The 16114-nt window shown below is 47.0% G+C and overlaps 1 protein-coding gene across 1 annotated transcript in view; it reads left to right on the forward strand.

Moving 5' to 3' along the window:
- adam19a (ADAM metallopeptidase domain 19a) overlaps nucleotides 1–16114 on the forward strand; it is a 102145-nt gene that overhangs the window by 33926 nt on the left and 52105 nt on the right. Inside the window, exon 3 of the mRNA XM_023831406.2 lies at nucleotides 11662–11738. Coding sequence (XP_023687174.1) covers nucleotides 11662–11738 — 77 coding nt within the window. The remainder of the gene's footprint in view (nucleotides 1–11661; nucleotides 11739–16114) is intronic.

The following is a 16114-nucleotide window of genomic DNA, read 5'->3' on the forward strand; positions in this document are numbered from 1 at the left end:
CTTTGTTGTTGCTTTTCTTTTTTTACCAGCCATGTTTTGCAATGTTTGTCTGGCTTGGCTTTCATCATCGGGCCGGCGTGGCAGGGTGCACTAGTCAAGGGGTGGGGGTTCGGGTGTGGTGGGGTGGGGGGGGGGGCACAGCTGTGGCCTTGTGAAGGATTTCAGCCTTAAAAACATGCCGTCTTCCTGTCCATCTGCGGGCATCGGTGTCAAGAGTAACATAAAAAGGGATGTTCTTGAGTGACAGAAGCACCCACAGCTTTCCTTACCGCTGTGGTGTGTGGTTCTGGGGGTTAGGCCGCTGTGCTTGTGATCGGAAGGCTGCTAGTTCAAATCTCAGCTGATCCGGGAACTGACTGATACTGCTTTCTGAAATCTCACTTTGGGTAAACGGGTCTCCTTAATAAGTTAAGTAAACGTATCGTTCTGTTAGCGTCAGACTCGTTAACTTATGGAAGAAAATGAAGGAAGTGACAGCAAGCAGCAGGACGGGAACTGGGCACCACCTGTCGGTGAGCGGCACGTGGCACGTTTAGGGCACATTTCCAAGGAGCGTCGCCCCGGGATGGTGTGAGGCGTGGGCAGTAAATCTCGCACGGGCCGACTGGATGATAGATGAGCTCTTAGGTCCCCGGCGTGGCTCCTCTTGGGATCGACGACGCAGGTACCGGCGAGAAGCCGAGGACGGCTGAGACCGGCGGGGCCCCGCCCCCCAGATTCACCGGCAGATAGTCGTATTACTCATCTTCGCGACATTTGCATCCACTCAAGGTGTCCAACACCCTGCGCTTCACCCCATTACAGGGCCCACTTATTCAGAAAGGAGGACCCGATTAACCTTAACATTAACGCTGGGCCTGAGCGTTAAGTCAAAGCTGCCGAGCTCAGAAGTACGGTGCTAATGCAGTTCAGCCCCATAACCGCTGTTCAGGCTATTTCTGAATCCGCCAGGCAGACAGCCTTTTTCATATGTTTTTTATAAAATGCCACAGCCTAATAATAATGTTGAGTCCGCCTCATAAACCAGAGGCGAATGCATCCACGTTGCCGCTCTCCCCTGCCTTCTGCAGAACAATGCCTCAGTAATCATCCAGATGTTTTTAAAATACTTCTATTATATATAATTATACTAACTGATAGGCTACATGCCATGAAGCGATCGACAATGCAAAGGTCATAACTGTTATTTTTGTACCACTAATGATCGCATTTCCGGAAGAATTGCTTTATTACTGACACTCGTGATAACAACGTTGGCGTTTATCATTAAGTTACGCGTTTACTGGCCTCTTAAGACGCCGTACGTCTGTTAAGGGCTTAATTAGCTATAGCGCACACGGTTGTGACACGTTGGAGCTCGCATGTCTCTTCCTGTGACACGAGGCCCGCGGGCTGTGCGGGCGTACGCCCCCCCCCCCCCCTGCCCCCCCCCCAGCCTCTTCATGGGCCTCAGGCTCTTGCAAGTCTCCCAGGTGTCATGTTTCGAGCAGAAAACGCACAGAAAGAAACACCTGCGTTACCTGTGGAGGGCGTTTCCCATTCCTAGGCTATGGAAGCGAGGGGGTTGACTGAATCTTTAATTCCCTCCCGCATCCTCACTTCCTCCACTGATTCAGTGCCCCCCCCCCCCCCCTTGCCATTCAGAAGGTCTGATTATGTCCTGAAGACATAATGCAGTGCTGACGTTGCCTTTGCTGCTCCACTGAGCGACGAAGCTGCTTTTGTGTATGAGCATATGAAATGTAGCACTGAGTCTTTTTTTAGGTGTACGTATATATTCATATGATGCATGGAAATGCAACTCCTTGGATTGATGCGTTTCGGGATTCAGGAGTAACGTGGATCGGGTACTGATTGCAGAACAGTCAGTTTGTCATATAAAGCTTAGTACTGTTATTGACATAGCTAGTGATCTGTTCTTAATGATGTGATTATCAATTGTGCTCTATTTTTATTAATAGGTGAAAAGCACATTTATAAACAGCATGCACTAATTAAATTGTGCATGCAGAAGTGTGTGTGGCTGTCTCCTTGATGTAATTGTATCTCACTACACTCTCAGCAATGAAAGCATGTAAAAAATCATTTCAGGGTGTCAGCGGGGGGGTTCTGACAAGCAGCCAGAAACGCATTAGATCTGCAAGGGGGCTTTTTCTCCATTTGCGTGTGTTTCTGGGCGCTTCGCGGCAGACTGTAAATTGGCAGTGCGGTGGCATCACAGCACCTGGGGTTTTCCTTTTCCTGACCCACAGGTGAGAAAAGCATCTGGGTTCTTAGGCAAGGCTTTATGGATCGAGTCAGGTCAGGAAGACTCAGCTTTGACTCCCGAACGGCTTGAACGAAGCTGTTTGTGCAGCTGCTGCCGAAGTTAATGGGACGAGTCAGGTCAGGAAGACTCTGCTTTGACTCCAGAATGGCTTGAACAAAGCTGTATGTTCTGCTGCTGCCGAAGTTAATGGGACGAGTCAGGTCAGGAAGACTCAGCTTTGACTCCAGAAGGGCTTGAACGAAGCTGTGTGTTCTGCTGCTGCCGAAGTTAATGGGACGAGTCAAGTCAGGAAGACTCAGCTTTGACTCCCGAACGGCTTGAACGAAGCTGTTTGTGCTGCTGCAGCCGAAGTTAATGGGACGAGTCAGGTCAGGAAGACTCAGCTTTGACTCCCGAACGGCTTGAACGAAGCTGTTTGTGCTGCTGCAGCCGAAGTTAATGGGACGAGTCAGGTCAGGAAGACTCAGCTTTGACTCCCGAACGGATTGAACGAAGCTGTTTGTTCTGCTGCAGCCTGTGGCTGTGAGTTTTCCTGACATTTTCAAGCTACACTATGACCACTTTGGGTTTGACGGCTCCAGATGTTCACTGTTTTTCTTAACAAGCTCTGTAATAAGAGCAATCCCAGGCTTGGATGCCGCATTGTGTCTTTGTTAAGGCCCCTCATTGAGTTTGGATCAGAACAAACAGCATAGGTCATGGCCGCGTTACATTTCCATGTGTGTTTGTATTTCACAGAGAAACTGCACCCAATTACAAACAAATGAAACCGCCCACTTGGCTTTTGGAATATACATCGACAGTGTAATTTCTCACGTCTTTTTTATGAAAATTTGGTTTTGTGCTTGCGTCTCTTCCTAGATGGAGAAGAAACAGAATACTGATTGTTTACTGTGGAACCTATGATTAGAATAGACTGGACTTTCACAGCCATTAGGAACTTCACCTAAGGATGACATTCTCTGTAAAATCCAGTCATTTGTGTATGTGTGCTCGCGCATCTGTATGCATGTGTGTGTGTGTGTGTGCGTGTGGGTCATGTGTATATTACATTGTGAGAACCAAATGTCTCCACAGTGAGAAAAAACCTGCACTTTTGAAATTGTATAGACCATCCTCTCAGGACCATTTTATAAAAATCTGTGACTGCAATAAAAAAAAAAAACTAAAAACGCCCAAAGAGAGTCTCCATAAAGATATGAGTATAGGTCTGTCTGTGTGTATGTTTGTGTGTGTGTGGGGGGGGGGGGGTATGCATGGTTTCATAACCTTGTGAGGACATTCAAAGCATCCTCATAAGGTGAAATGCTTCAGATTTAAAGTCAATACTATAATATTTTTAATTGAGCCTTTTGAGACCTTGAGGTCTGTGGGATTTTAATACCAGACTGTTTTCAGTCAATATAAGTAACTTTTATAAAAGATGTGATTTTGGGAATGACTCTTGGACCTGCTGGTATCCACCATGAGGGTCTGAGCAACGTGTCCCTGGCAGTGAAGGAGCATTAGTCACACACGCTCAACAACGCTTGTCGTGTCATCTTGTCTAGTACTGTGCCAACACCATCACAACTATTTCCCTGTATTCTACTACAAATGCTGAAGATTCATGGATGGTTTTTTCCTAAAAAAACTCAATCATAAAAGCAGTAGGTAATATATCAGGCCAAAACAGAGACAAAATGTCCTATATTTACAAATGTATATACTGTCAAATTTATAAACATACATATATATGGTTGCTTAATATACATATGAAATATGTTGATTTGGGACATAATATCAGCTTGCCTTTGCAGTTTAGTTGAAACTGAATCATGTGAATTAAGAATGTTCCTAGGATAAATAGCTAAATGGGCATTAGCTGTCTCGATGTTAGCCGTTGATGAGCCTCTTGTCGACAGTCTTCACTATCGCCAGTTCCTGCTTATCACTGTCCGTCTCCTTCGTCTGAAGGCGCCTGGTAATTTTCTCCATATTGAATCGTCTGTGAAGATGTGATTCCCTTCAGCACTGATTTTGGCTGAAATCTGACATGGTAATAATTAATGCGATTTGTAGCTTTTATTGCTTTTCCGCTAAACGGTAAAAAGCAGCCAAACAATCAAAGTTCCGGAGAATTCCAGTGGTTTGGGTGCCTCATTCCATATAAATGATGTGTCCAGTCACTGACCCAACATTTATTAAAATCCATAAAGTTTCAAAAATGGCCGAGAGATAATTGCATGCGTGCTCCGAAAATAAAATCTATAATTACTTTAGGCATTTCCTCGATTATAGGCCTGGATCCTCAAGTGTGCTGGAGTGGAAGTCTTTGTCTGTCTGTCTTGCCTTATAGTCTGCCCTAACAGCCATTGGCTTCTTTAAGACGGGTTTAATTTTAGCCTGTCTGATGAGCGGTCGACTTAGATTAATTACATCATTCAATGGTAGCCTGTTGCTAATTCGCTAATTTGAGCGGCACCGTGCCGGGCCACCTTGAAGCCCTCACTGCTGTTGGGGGGTCGGCTACGAACACTGAGGGGGGCCCCTGGCTGTGTCACGTCTCGGCTGTCCTGATTGATGATGCCGGATGACGTCGGTGGGAGGTGGGGGGCACAACATCTCAAACTATTTCAGGACTTCACGTCTCTCGCTCTGGCGTGAATAAGAATTATCACGTAGAACCATTTCTGCGAAAAGGCAAGAGGAAGCCGGCTGTATGCATATTTGATGTGTACTGCAAATGGGCTTCCTCATTTATTAAAAGGCTTATATATGCGGCCTTCTGATCTATATATATGTTGATAGTCGGTAAGGATTAAGCTCTTTCAGGAAAAGCATAATTTGAAGTAGTTTTGGGTTTGTAGTCAATGTTGCTTAAGTGTTGGACTCCGTTAATGATAGCTAAACTATAGTGATGCGCTGATGCGAAAATTTTGACCAATACTGATATCCAATATATTTTTGTCTAAAATCGGCAATAGTGATAGTTGGCTAAGCTAGGAGCCACTTGCTGAGCACAGTTGGGTTACTGATTAACGGAAGGACATTGCATCACTTTTTAATGTATCGAAAACAAAACGCCAATCTGCAGGCCAGACTTAATGATGGGTCATAAGCAAGTGGCAGGCTAGTACTTTGGGGCCTCGTCTCAACTACAGAAAATAGCTTATCGCCCAGTACAATCGTCTCCATTACTTTAGTAGCTGTGTCTTTAGCGCCGGTGCTAACTTTGAATACTGATAACGCTTAAATATCATCCACAATATCGACCAAGACTGACATCAAACCGAGGCCAGTTTCTTGATTTTTATTGAATATCGGCCGATACAGATATGGTAATCGATATATCATGTATCTCTGCTAAGCTAACCTCGACTTTGATCTCGCCTCATTGTGAGTGTAGTGCATTGGGCTCTGAATCTGCACCAAACACATTCCCTCTGACCATCTTCGGCTCCTGCCTTGGGTCATCTCTCCCACCATCAAAAACATTATAAATACATTAATGAAATGCTCAGCCACTGCATGAGTTGGATTTCAGTCAGGTGCAACGCTCTCTCAACCCTCTCGCGAAAACTATTTGTCTCTTCATAAATATGAATTGTTCCATGTTGTTTTTTTCCCAAAGAGAAGCCTGACGGAGCCCCATCTGGGTCACCGCCCAAGCGTCCAAATACCGGCCACCGTCTAGCGAGAGTTTCGCCCCGTCGACATTTTAAATCGCATCAGATCAGCATTCTGCCACAGTTCATGACCTGACTTAGAAAAACCGCACAGGTTTTCTGTGTTGGAATATGGCCAGATATTGGTGTGAGATAAACTGACTTAGCTGTGGAGGAGAAGTGGTTGGCACTCAAAAGTTAACCCAGCGACTGGATGTTCATGTTGCTAAAACTGAGCATTAATAAATCTTTATATGAGTTAGGAATTCCAGACAGAAGCTAGTAATTCGTTTATGTGGAAAACCACAGACATGCATCCTGTTATTCACTTTGAGCTGCCCCAACCTTCCCTGAAGGAAGCCTCAGAACTGGTCAGCTGGCTGTCATCACCACCCCAGCCTGTCACATGACCCCCCCAAGCGTCACTCGCTGTTTGATTGCATGAGTTTGAAGGATTCATCTTTTTTTTTTTTTATTTTGCAACCTTCCGACAGATTCTGGAATCCTGGAGAGACGCTCACTTGGCACATTCACACAATCCCTCAAAATGAATTGGACTAAATTTATGTGTGTTTAACCCCATTTAGGGGACATTTTATGACAATTGTCTGTTGGTAGGATGTTATTAGTGGGGAATGTGAGGGGGTGATTACCATTTGGGGGTGGGGGGTCATTCAGAGGAGACATTTGAAGTGAAATTGTTCCCAGTGAAAGCTCTCTCTGTCAGAAAATGTCTCCCAGGGAAAATCTTGGATTTCAGGATTAATCTGACACTGATGACTCACTGCTGTTTTGCTGTGCATTAGGAACAATAGCAGGCAATCACAGCATACACTTTATCAGTTTATGAAGTGAGTGACCCTTAATCAATTTATTTGCAGTCAGTTTAAGTCAGTATTTTTGTATGCCGAATTTTTACAGCATTTTATAAATAAATGTTTCCAGGCAATTTAGGTAGGTTAAATAGGGGAAAAAATCTGAACAAAGAAGAAAAAAAGCTACCTGTTTTTCAGAAAGGTGTCTCGAAAAGAGCTTGAGCTGAATGAAGCAAAAAATACGTATGATGGAAGCAGGAAATACCTGTGTGAGAACAGGAGGCCCCCTGGGGGGGGGCTCTTCTGGGACCGGCCCCGTATCCGGGCTCAGCATCCAGTGGCTCCCCGGGGAGACTGAACCTCATTCTGCTGAGGCCCCCAATTAAAGCGAGGAGAAATCTGAGTCACACCACGATCTGCAGATGTGACACCCCCCCCCCCCCCCCCCAACGAAAGCAGAGAGCTCTGTAAAAATATCTTAGTGGGGGCGTAAGAAAACCGGCCATTGGCGTCGGGATAAGAAAAGCAGGGTGTGCGTTTGTGACCCCCCCCCCGGCAAGCGGGCTTGGGCAGCGTAATTATTTGAATGCCGTGCGACCAGTGGGATCGTGCGTGGGTGTTAAGGCCAGATGCGAAATAAGTCATAAGTAGCACGTTCAGATCTTTATGATATTCACCAAATTGGGCAGGAGCAGGGCTGGACGCCGGGGGTTATGTGGACAGGGTGCAGTCTGACCAGCCCCTCTCTAGTAAGCAAGGGTGCATTTCTGCTGAAGTTCACAGCTCCCAGTAATATGGCTATCAGGAATATATGCTGCCAGCTTTAGGTCACTGCTTCCAAATCCTGTTCCTGGTGCCCGCTCTGCCAGAATGTTTTCATTCCAACCCACACTGCTTTCAACCTGCCACATTCGTTATTAGCCTATTAAGGACCATCTGGGCCTGATTAAAGTAGGGTTGGAATTCTAGTGAGGGGGGGGGGGCGCACCAGGAACAGGACTGAGAACCACTGGCTCAGGGCAACAGAGAACCTTTCATTTATCTATCGATCTGTTTTCCAATTGCATGTACAGTATTGGGGACCTTGGACCTAACACAGGCAGCATAGGACGCGATAAATGAGAAGTTCTTGGATGAGTCATTATATCTACTTTATTTAATAGGTGCTTTTGCCCAAAGTGACGTAGAGGCGAGGCAAACACAGCCCATCAGGACACACACATGCACTGCCTTGTCAGAGGCCCAGGGCAGAACTTTACTTGGGAGGTACCTCAGGAACACTGATGGTGATTTCACTTCTCCCAAAACACAGGTAATTTCGGTCCCTAGGCAGCTGCCTATTCTACGTATATCCAGAGCTGGCTGTGTCGCTGCCTGCATAAAAACATTTTCATTTGATTAATATGGGTTTAAAATTGTTTTTCATTTTGTGTAATTATTCTTTTATATATGAATATATATATTTTTTTTCCTTGAGTTTGTCTATGCCTCCTTGTGCCAATCAGGCCCTCGGCAAATGTGTGGTTGTCCTATGCCCGAATCCGGCCCAGCATACACATAAACATTGTAGAAACACCACTTTGCACTGCAAATCTTTGCACTGTGGGGTTAAAGCAGAGTACCCAGCCGGAAGGTGCGAGTCCACCGATTCTCCTATATTTAGCTACATCTATTTACAAGGAATCAAAACGCTCAACGGAGAATTTACTGAAAAGAGGAACAGTGGTCACAGAGATTTTAGATGTCTTCAGATGGTTCCATTTTCATTATAAATCGCTAACATGCCTTGTCAGGCAGGGGAAGCTGATTCTTACTCTTCTGCTGCCTTTATTTTAAGCCGCTGTGTTGACGGGACACTTTCGGAGAATCGTTCCGGGGATGTCGTCACAGAGAATGAACTGGGGGCAGTGCAGAGAGCCTCCTTAACTTTTGGTGGAGGCCGTGAAATGCAAAACATTTTTCCTCATATATTTGCTTATGATGGCAAATTAACTCATTTGCATTCAGTACATCAGCCATGTTTGTTAACAGTATTAACTGTATTACTGTAAATGCACCACTCAGATTTGATAGGACAATGAATGAAGATCTTCTTGAAAGCTCTAATAATTCATTGAGTTTTACCAAGGTTATGATGATTGCTGTGCTCTCTCAAAAACGGGACAAATATTCTAGGAATCTGTTCGTGATTAGTATTTCGATCTAGGTTGGCGTTTTGTAGCAAAGGTTGAGTTCCTCAGTTCTGGTCCTGGAGAACTGGTCTGCAACCAGTCTAACCCTAACTAGGGCTGGGTAAAAAATATCGATTCTCCGATTTTAATTGATCTTCAGTTTAACGCAACGATATCGATTCGGGAAATCCCCGAATCGATTCTTAATGCGCGTGCTTCACGTAAGAGGATATGAATATTCACCTCTCGTCCTGAAGGTGTCGCCATCTTTCGAATTGCTCCACTAAAAACATATTTATGACTTCTAGTTACAGTGTTCATTTAAAATAAAAGTTGTTTAAAATAAACAACTGTGTGCACCCTATTATTAATGTAGATGTGTATTTCAGTAATAAACTTAAGTAGGAGAGTTTCAGTTACCAGCATTTATATCAAAATATGGATCCCATGTCTGCAAAACTAATATTTTAAATGAAATATTGATAGCTAATCGATATCGAATCGAATTGAAATCGAATCGAATCAAAACCATAAAAATAAGAATCGAATCGAATCGCCGAATTGGTCACAATACCCAGCCCTAACCCTAACCCACCTACTAAACCAGGCAATTGGCTGGGGAGCTGAACAAGGCGTGTCTGAGCAGGGAAACCTGCAAAGTGTGTTGCAGACTGGCCTCCAGGACCGGAATTCGGGAACCCAGTAGTAAGATCTTACTGAAAGTTTGAGGAATACACTAATCAGGCTGGTGTACTGTTTTCATTATGTCATGATTTTTAAATGTACTTCATGAATTTGTTGCCATTGGAGATAGCTGGCAGATATAAGGAGAGAAAAGACATTTCTGTAGATCCTATACATTCATGCTAGTAGTCAAGTTCCCATGAGGACAGGCGGGGAAGGCGGGGGGGGTGGTGAGTCACTCAACCATCTGTCCTTCTGATCAGCAGACTAAATGAACTGCTTATCTGCTCTATTCTTGACTCTTTTGGCAATTGAAAGACACTCGTACTTGAGTTTTGAGATATGAGAAAGCTGTTTGAAAGCTTTTAGACTTTAGATGTTGTTGTGACGTATTCTGCGCCTGACACTACGTCATCCATCGCGTCCAATGTCTTCTGTACCTTGGAGGGACTGAGCAGGAACCTGAAGGGTTCAGCTTGTAATTATTGTCATCGCAGTACCTTGCTAATGCACGATGGATGCATGAGGCGTGAGAGATGAAGCCTGTAATGGGGAGGTAGATGTTTTATTCAACAGGTTCCTGTGTAGAGCATGATATGTAAAACTACAAAGGTGAGCTATCCCCAGCATTCAGCTGAGGTCTTGATGTAGGAACAGAATACCTTTTTTTTGCATTTCTCATAGGCTTCTGTGACCTGGATTCTGTGCTCAATCCCTGACGATCTTCTTGCCTCTCCCAGTCTTGCAGAGCAACGATAGCAGGGGCCATTGTCAGATGATGATTTATGAACAGAGACTCCTGAAATGAAACTCCTTCATAGAGCCAGCTGCTCAGGCGAGGAAGCCTTGAACCCACGCATCTGATCTCTTGCGTATATAGGCTACGGCTTTCTAGGGAAACGCTCTGGAAGGCAAAGGGATACAGATCTGTATTTCCGCCTTCACGCCCTGCTGGGAGCAGACTCAAGATCCAACGCGTGTGGTTCCTGAGCCGATATTCCAGAAAGAATGAGTGCAGAAATGTGAAATGATTGTTTTATAACGAGGTCTCTGCTTCTTTGCCAGGCCGTAAAGGGGCTTCATGTTTGCTGGATTCCGGAACGTCACAACTGAAGGAACATGGGAGCACAAAGGAGAGAAATGAAAGATACCAACACATCTGTGCTTTTAGTGTTCATGCACAGAACATGAAATATAGAACAGAGGAAAAACACACACGGACTATAGAGAACCGCAGGATCGATAAATACCTCAGGTCATCCCGAACACGGAACGCATTTCACTATTGTTGTGTTATTCCCTTGTGTTCACTTTCATTCACATTCACCTAAGATCTCCCCCCCCCCCTGTAAGTTATTTTGACATGGCAGGTGGGCACGTCCACCGCTGAAGTATCTGCAGGTGCGGGGAATTCATCAAGGTGTTCAGTCGGGTTTTTTTTTTTCTTTTTAATTTACGAACTAGTAAGGATCTGCCCATGTTCCGTTGATTAAAGAGCTTATCTTGCATACAGAGATATTCTTTCTCGATGGGAGGTGCCGACGTGACCGCCGCGTATCTATCTGTCATCTTCCGTCGGCGCTTCGCCGGGAGAGATTACGGTCGCTGTGAGTCACTCTGAGGGACTCTATTGAACAAAGATGACTTGTCACTCATCGGAATATAGCCGTGTGTCATCCGCGGTTCCGGCAATGCTGGGGAAAGTTCAAAGCGGTTACGATTTTTATTGTCAATATAAAAAGCTGGCATTTCAAAATAGCCACAATAAGCTAGTATATGGTCATCTACTAACAGGGGCTGCGCTGGGCGGCAGCTTCTGAAGCCGTGTTTTCTGTTGTGTTCTTCGTGTGAATCCAGCTGGATGAGCACTTTGTGATGTGTGTCGCGGAGAACTGGAGCTTTTCTATGGATGCGTACGCGTGTGCGGTAACGCTGTGTGCTGCTGTGGCCTTGATGAAAGTGTGGTTTTTGTGAGAAGCACAGTGCAGCACCAGCCTTCTCTGGCTCTCACAGAGGAGGTGTGTCTATTTGACTCTGTGCACGATAAGACCCCTTACCAGCCTCTCTACTTCCAGGACCTCTTCCCGGACAGCGGCGAGATAGCGCTAACAGCTGATGGGAGGGACTTGGTGCTGCAGGTGGAGCGGAATCAGTAAGTATCCACCCCCCCCCCCCCCCCTTCCCGCCGAGTAAACACTCCCCCCAGCACTGACAGCACTGACTGTGAAGACTCCGAGTTCATTATGCAGCCAGAGTCTGTAAGATTCCCTGAAACCAGGAATGCCTGCCTCCATGTTACGAGAACATGATCTTCACGTCTGGTGATCCGTCTACGTTTTTTACTCACCAAAAAAGCTACCGGACAAGGGTGGGAATGTATTTTCCTGAAGGAGGGGAGTTAGATGTACAGTCATCATATGCAGTGGTGTAAACAGGGGCAGGGCCAATGGGGCACTGGCTCAGCTGAAAGCTGATTGCCCCCCTCCCCTGTCAATCAATGTCAAATCAAAACATATCATTGGTTAATGATAAGGTTGGGATGTGTCTGTGTGTGTGTGTGCATGTGTGCAGCGATTGGAGCAGGTTTATATATAGTGTAACGTAGCACATGTGCCTCTCACATCACACTCTCACGTCCCGCTCTGAAGGCGCCATGCGGCGGGAACCACCGGATTGGGGGCGGCAACCCGGCGCAGCTCCCACGCAGCCGGTGACGTCGCAGCAAAAAGCCACTTCTTCATCTGTAAAATGAGCCGCCTCCCCGCCCCCGACCCACATTAACAGATCCAGTTCTGAAACAGCCTGACCGTCTCTCCCATGGGGTCGACATGACGGGTCGGCGGACGGGGGGGTCACATGTTCGTACTGCATCAAGGCAAGAGGAGAGAGGGGCGCAGTTGGAAGAAAAGAGGGACGCGGGATGAAATGCACCAGAGCCAGAAAGTTGTGAAAGTGCCGCCGTATCACATCTGTGACTTTTCTCCTGGAAAATACAATATTTATGGAAGGAGTAGGATTCAGGTTTGGGTCTTTAAGGGGTCATCAAATGTCACTTTAAAAGCCTGAATAATGTTTTAACAAGCAGGTTACCAAGAATGTGCAGCTGTGGCAATAAAGTGTGATGCTGGAGAGACCATCACACGATAGCTGGGGAGAACTGGACCAGTGAAGGTTTTTACTGGAATCTCTATCTGCTTTGTAGATACCCTGGGCTTTAACCCATGTGATACACTTCCCACGCTTCCCTTGCATTGTCCTTTAGTTAGAGTTGCGTGGACCGCACTGGACCGACAAGGACGTTAGGAACGAGGTCCCGACCGGAGCAGTTCTAGGGTTTTTAAAGGTTGTGCGTGTAGGAGGGGCTGTAATTCATACAGAGGGACCAACCTTATCATTAGCCAATGAAATTTTGTGAGTGACAGGGAAGGAGGCACTCTGTGTGCCAATCAGCTTTCAGTTGGGGCCAGTGACCCAGTCTCCCTAGGATTCAAACTTATTATGTGATTTCCCCTTTTTCATCACAAGGGGGTAGGGAGAAAACACAAAACAAACTATCAAGGACAATCTAAAAGATGCAGTTTCAGGAAGGAAAGGACTAACTTAACAAAGCCATCGGTGATGGGCGAATGGTGGCTTCTGATTGGCTTTCAGTGTGCAATCTGACCTGCGGGTCGAGTACAGGTCAACGGAACAAGAAAGCAGGACAGCTGTGGTTTAATTCTGGAGAGGATCCAGGAAACAAGAGTGCAAGAATAGACGCTGAGAAGAAGGCGTCAGCTTCAGCTTCCTGTGGTGACACGTTTCCTCCCATTGGCGTGAGCCTGTAACCGCTTCCTGGGGCTTCTGGGAAGCCAAGTCCGTACACCCCGCAGACTCCATCTTTGGCCGGGGCTGCCCGAAACGTGCCTCTCTGAGGAACTGAGCTGACATGCGCCGACTCCTGAGAAACCTTGCAGCTGGGTCCGTCTGCAGTGGTCCAGCTGGTTTGGGTGGCCCCACTGCACACTGCTAGGACTCGCTTGGGTTTTCCGTTTCTTAGACGTGGAGAAGCGTTGGCTCAGCTTGATGTCACTGAAATGAGTTTCTATAAGATTGACTCAAATATTTATAAATCCTGTAAGATGTTTTTAGGTTGGTGGGTTGGTGCCCCAGATGAGTGAGGGGTAGTATCCTTTGTGCCGTGTAACAAAGCTCATGCATGATTTAATACGTAACCAGGGTTACCTTCGGAAAACCTTCCTCCTGTTTTTTTGACATCATATTATTCTGAAAGGACCTCATGTAAGATCAGTCCGCTCAGGGTGGACAAACTGAGTTACAAGCAAAGGGTCCAGTCTGGTCTGGCCTCCAGTCCACACAGAACCAGCTGCATTCTTTGTTATTTCTGGGGCCCCATTTCAATGTAGTGACTGTTTGTGGCCAACAGGGGGCCCCCACACCCCAGGGGCCCCACACAAATGTGTGATTTGAGTGGTGGCAAACACTCCATGCGTACGGGCAGGATACAAGACAGGCCATACATGAGCGTTAACCCCAGCCGGGCCTCAAGAACAGCATCGTGGCCCCAGCGGTTTTGTCTGGCCTGGGGAAAGTAGGTCAGTGGAGCTGGGTTCTGGCGAGCTGGCGGAGCCCCTGAAGGAACTCAGCTGTGAAGGGGGGGGTGGTTGCACTGAGCTCAACGGGGGCTTTTTTTATACGGGTCCCCCACTGCTCTCTTGCTTACAGCCAGCTGGCAGGCTGTCCACTGAGGAAACGGGGCCTGGAGCGGCGCCAGCAGAGGGGGAGGTGAAGGGGGAGGCTGGGAAGTAAATAGCCGCGTTGAGAGGGACAGAAAGGGCCTGGGACTCGGTGACGTAAAGTCTCTGTAGACCGCTCAGCCTTCTGCAATTTCAGTCAGGCATTGCAGAGGACACCTTCCCGGCTGCATCTGTGTGGTACATCCCATGCACTCAGCCTTCTCGCTTTCAGTCAGGCACCAGAGGGGACACCTTCACGGCTGCATCTGTGTGGTCTGTACGGCTCAGCCTCCCTGCCTGTCAGCACTTTCAGCCTCCTCATTTCAGTCAGGCACTGCAGGAGACGCCTTCATGACTGCATCCATGTGGACTCCTCCTGAGCTATAGCAGCGAGGGGCCTCTGGGTGTCTCCCATTTACATGGGAAAAGATTGCGAGATGTGCTGCCTTTCTCGGACTCCTTCGGCAGTCATAATTGGGACACCTGAGAAATCTGGAGACCTGAGTACAGGTTAGGTGCAGAGGTTCCATTTCACCGTCTCTGACAAGTTCAAGGCCTCCCGTGCAGGTGGCACAGAGTAAAGCAAGGCTTGGATCTAACCCCCCCCCCCCCCTCGCCCACAAGTCACAGGTTCGAATGCCAGAAGGTCTACTCATTTCCAGAAGGCTCTGCCCCAATCCGACGCAACAAAAATACCTGGCTTTTAAAAATGCAATGGGCGTGCTGTGCAGTGTGTGGGTTTCCCCCGGGTTGGGAGACAGGATGAGCAAATTAAAAAATGACACAGCCGGTAATCCTGCTCGTCTCGGGGTGCCTGAGGAGGCGCCGCTGTCAGGAGATCTGCGCTGCGGAGCCGGACAGGACGTGATGCCCCCTATTCCCCTGCGCAGTCAGCCTTAAGGTCACCCCCTAATGAGCCCCTGTGTATTTCCTGTTTATTTTAATAGGCTCTGCCACGTATGTGAATTTAATCTACCTGCTTTTACCAAGCGCCCAGCACTCAGTCAAACAGAGCTTCGGAATATGTTTTAAATATCTTGAAGATGTAGAGACATAATACTCAAGTTATTTATCCACAGCCACACACAAATTCAGCTTTAGGATTGTAGGATTCTGGGTAATTCTGCCAGTGTTGTGTATGAATTCTATATTGCTGCATTGTCATTTCTCAGTTTTTAATGTGTTTTTTTTGTTTGTTTTTTTGGTGACAATGCATTTTTAGAGTCGTTAACAATGAGAGCAGAGTAAATGCTGGGTTTGTCCCTAAGTCATGCTGCTGTGAGTGCTACGTGTTAATTAGGCGGCAGAGTCCTGCCGCAGAAAAGGGTTTAAAGACTCCGACTGGAAGCGCGGCTGTTTATTTACTCGCGGCTAAGCGGCTCTCCTCGGGGATTAATCTGCATGGAGCTGGCATTTCAACCTTTGTTTTGATCACGCCCGAAATCGAGCAGTCTGCCTTACACCCCTAATCCGAAATGGACGTCTTTACGTGGAGGGCTGGTGTGCGAGGGGCCCATTTACTCGGGGCGGGTGCCCGACGATATGCGTCCCGTAGCCAGGCTCCATTAGGGGCTGACACCTCCGAAAGCCTCGCCGGGCGGAGGTGTCAGCCTCGCTAACCGGTGGAAATTGCTTCGCTCCCATTTGAGACGCTCCGGCTGCACAAAGGCTTTAACTGCGAAAGTGTAATCGCGTCCTGCCGGCAGTTTAAATCACACGTTTCACCCACCTGAAAATAACAAGCGATAAAAGCGGCTCCACTCGCTGTGACTCCAACGCGGCCGCATCCACC

The sequence above is a fragment of the Paramormyrops kingsleyae genome, chromosome 12, assembly GCF_048594095.1.
Source record: "Paramormyrops kingsleyae isolate MSU_618 chromosome 12, PKINGS_0.4, whole genome shotgun sequence".
NCBI lineage: Eukaryota > Metazoa > Chordata > Actinopteri > Osteoglossiformes > Mormyridae > Paramormyrops > Paramormyrops kingsleyae.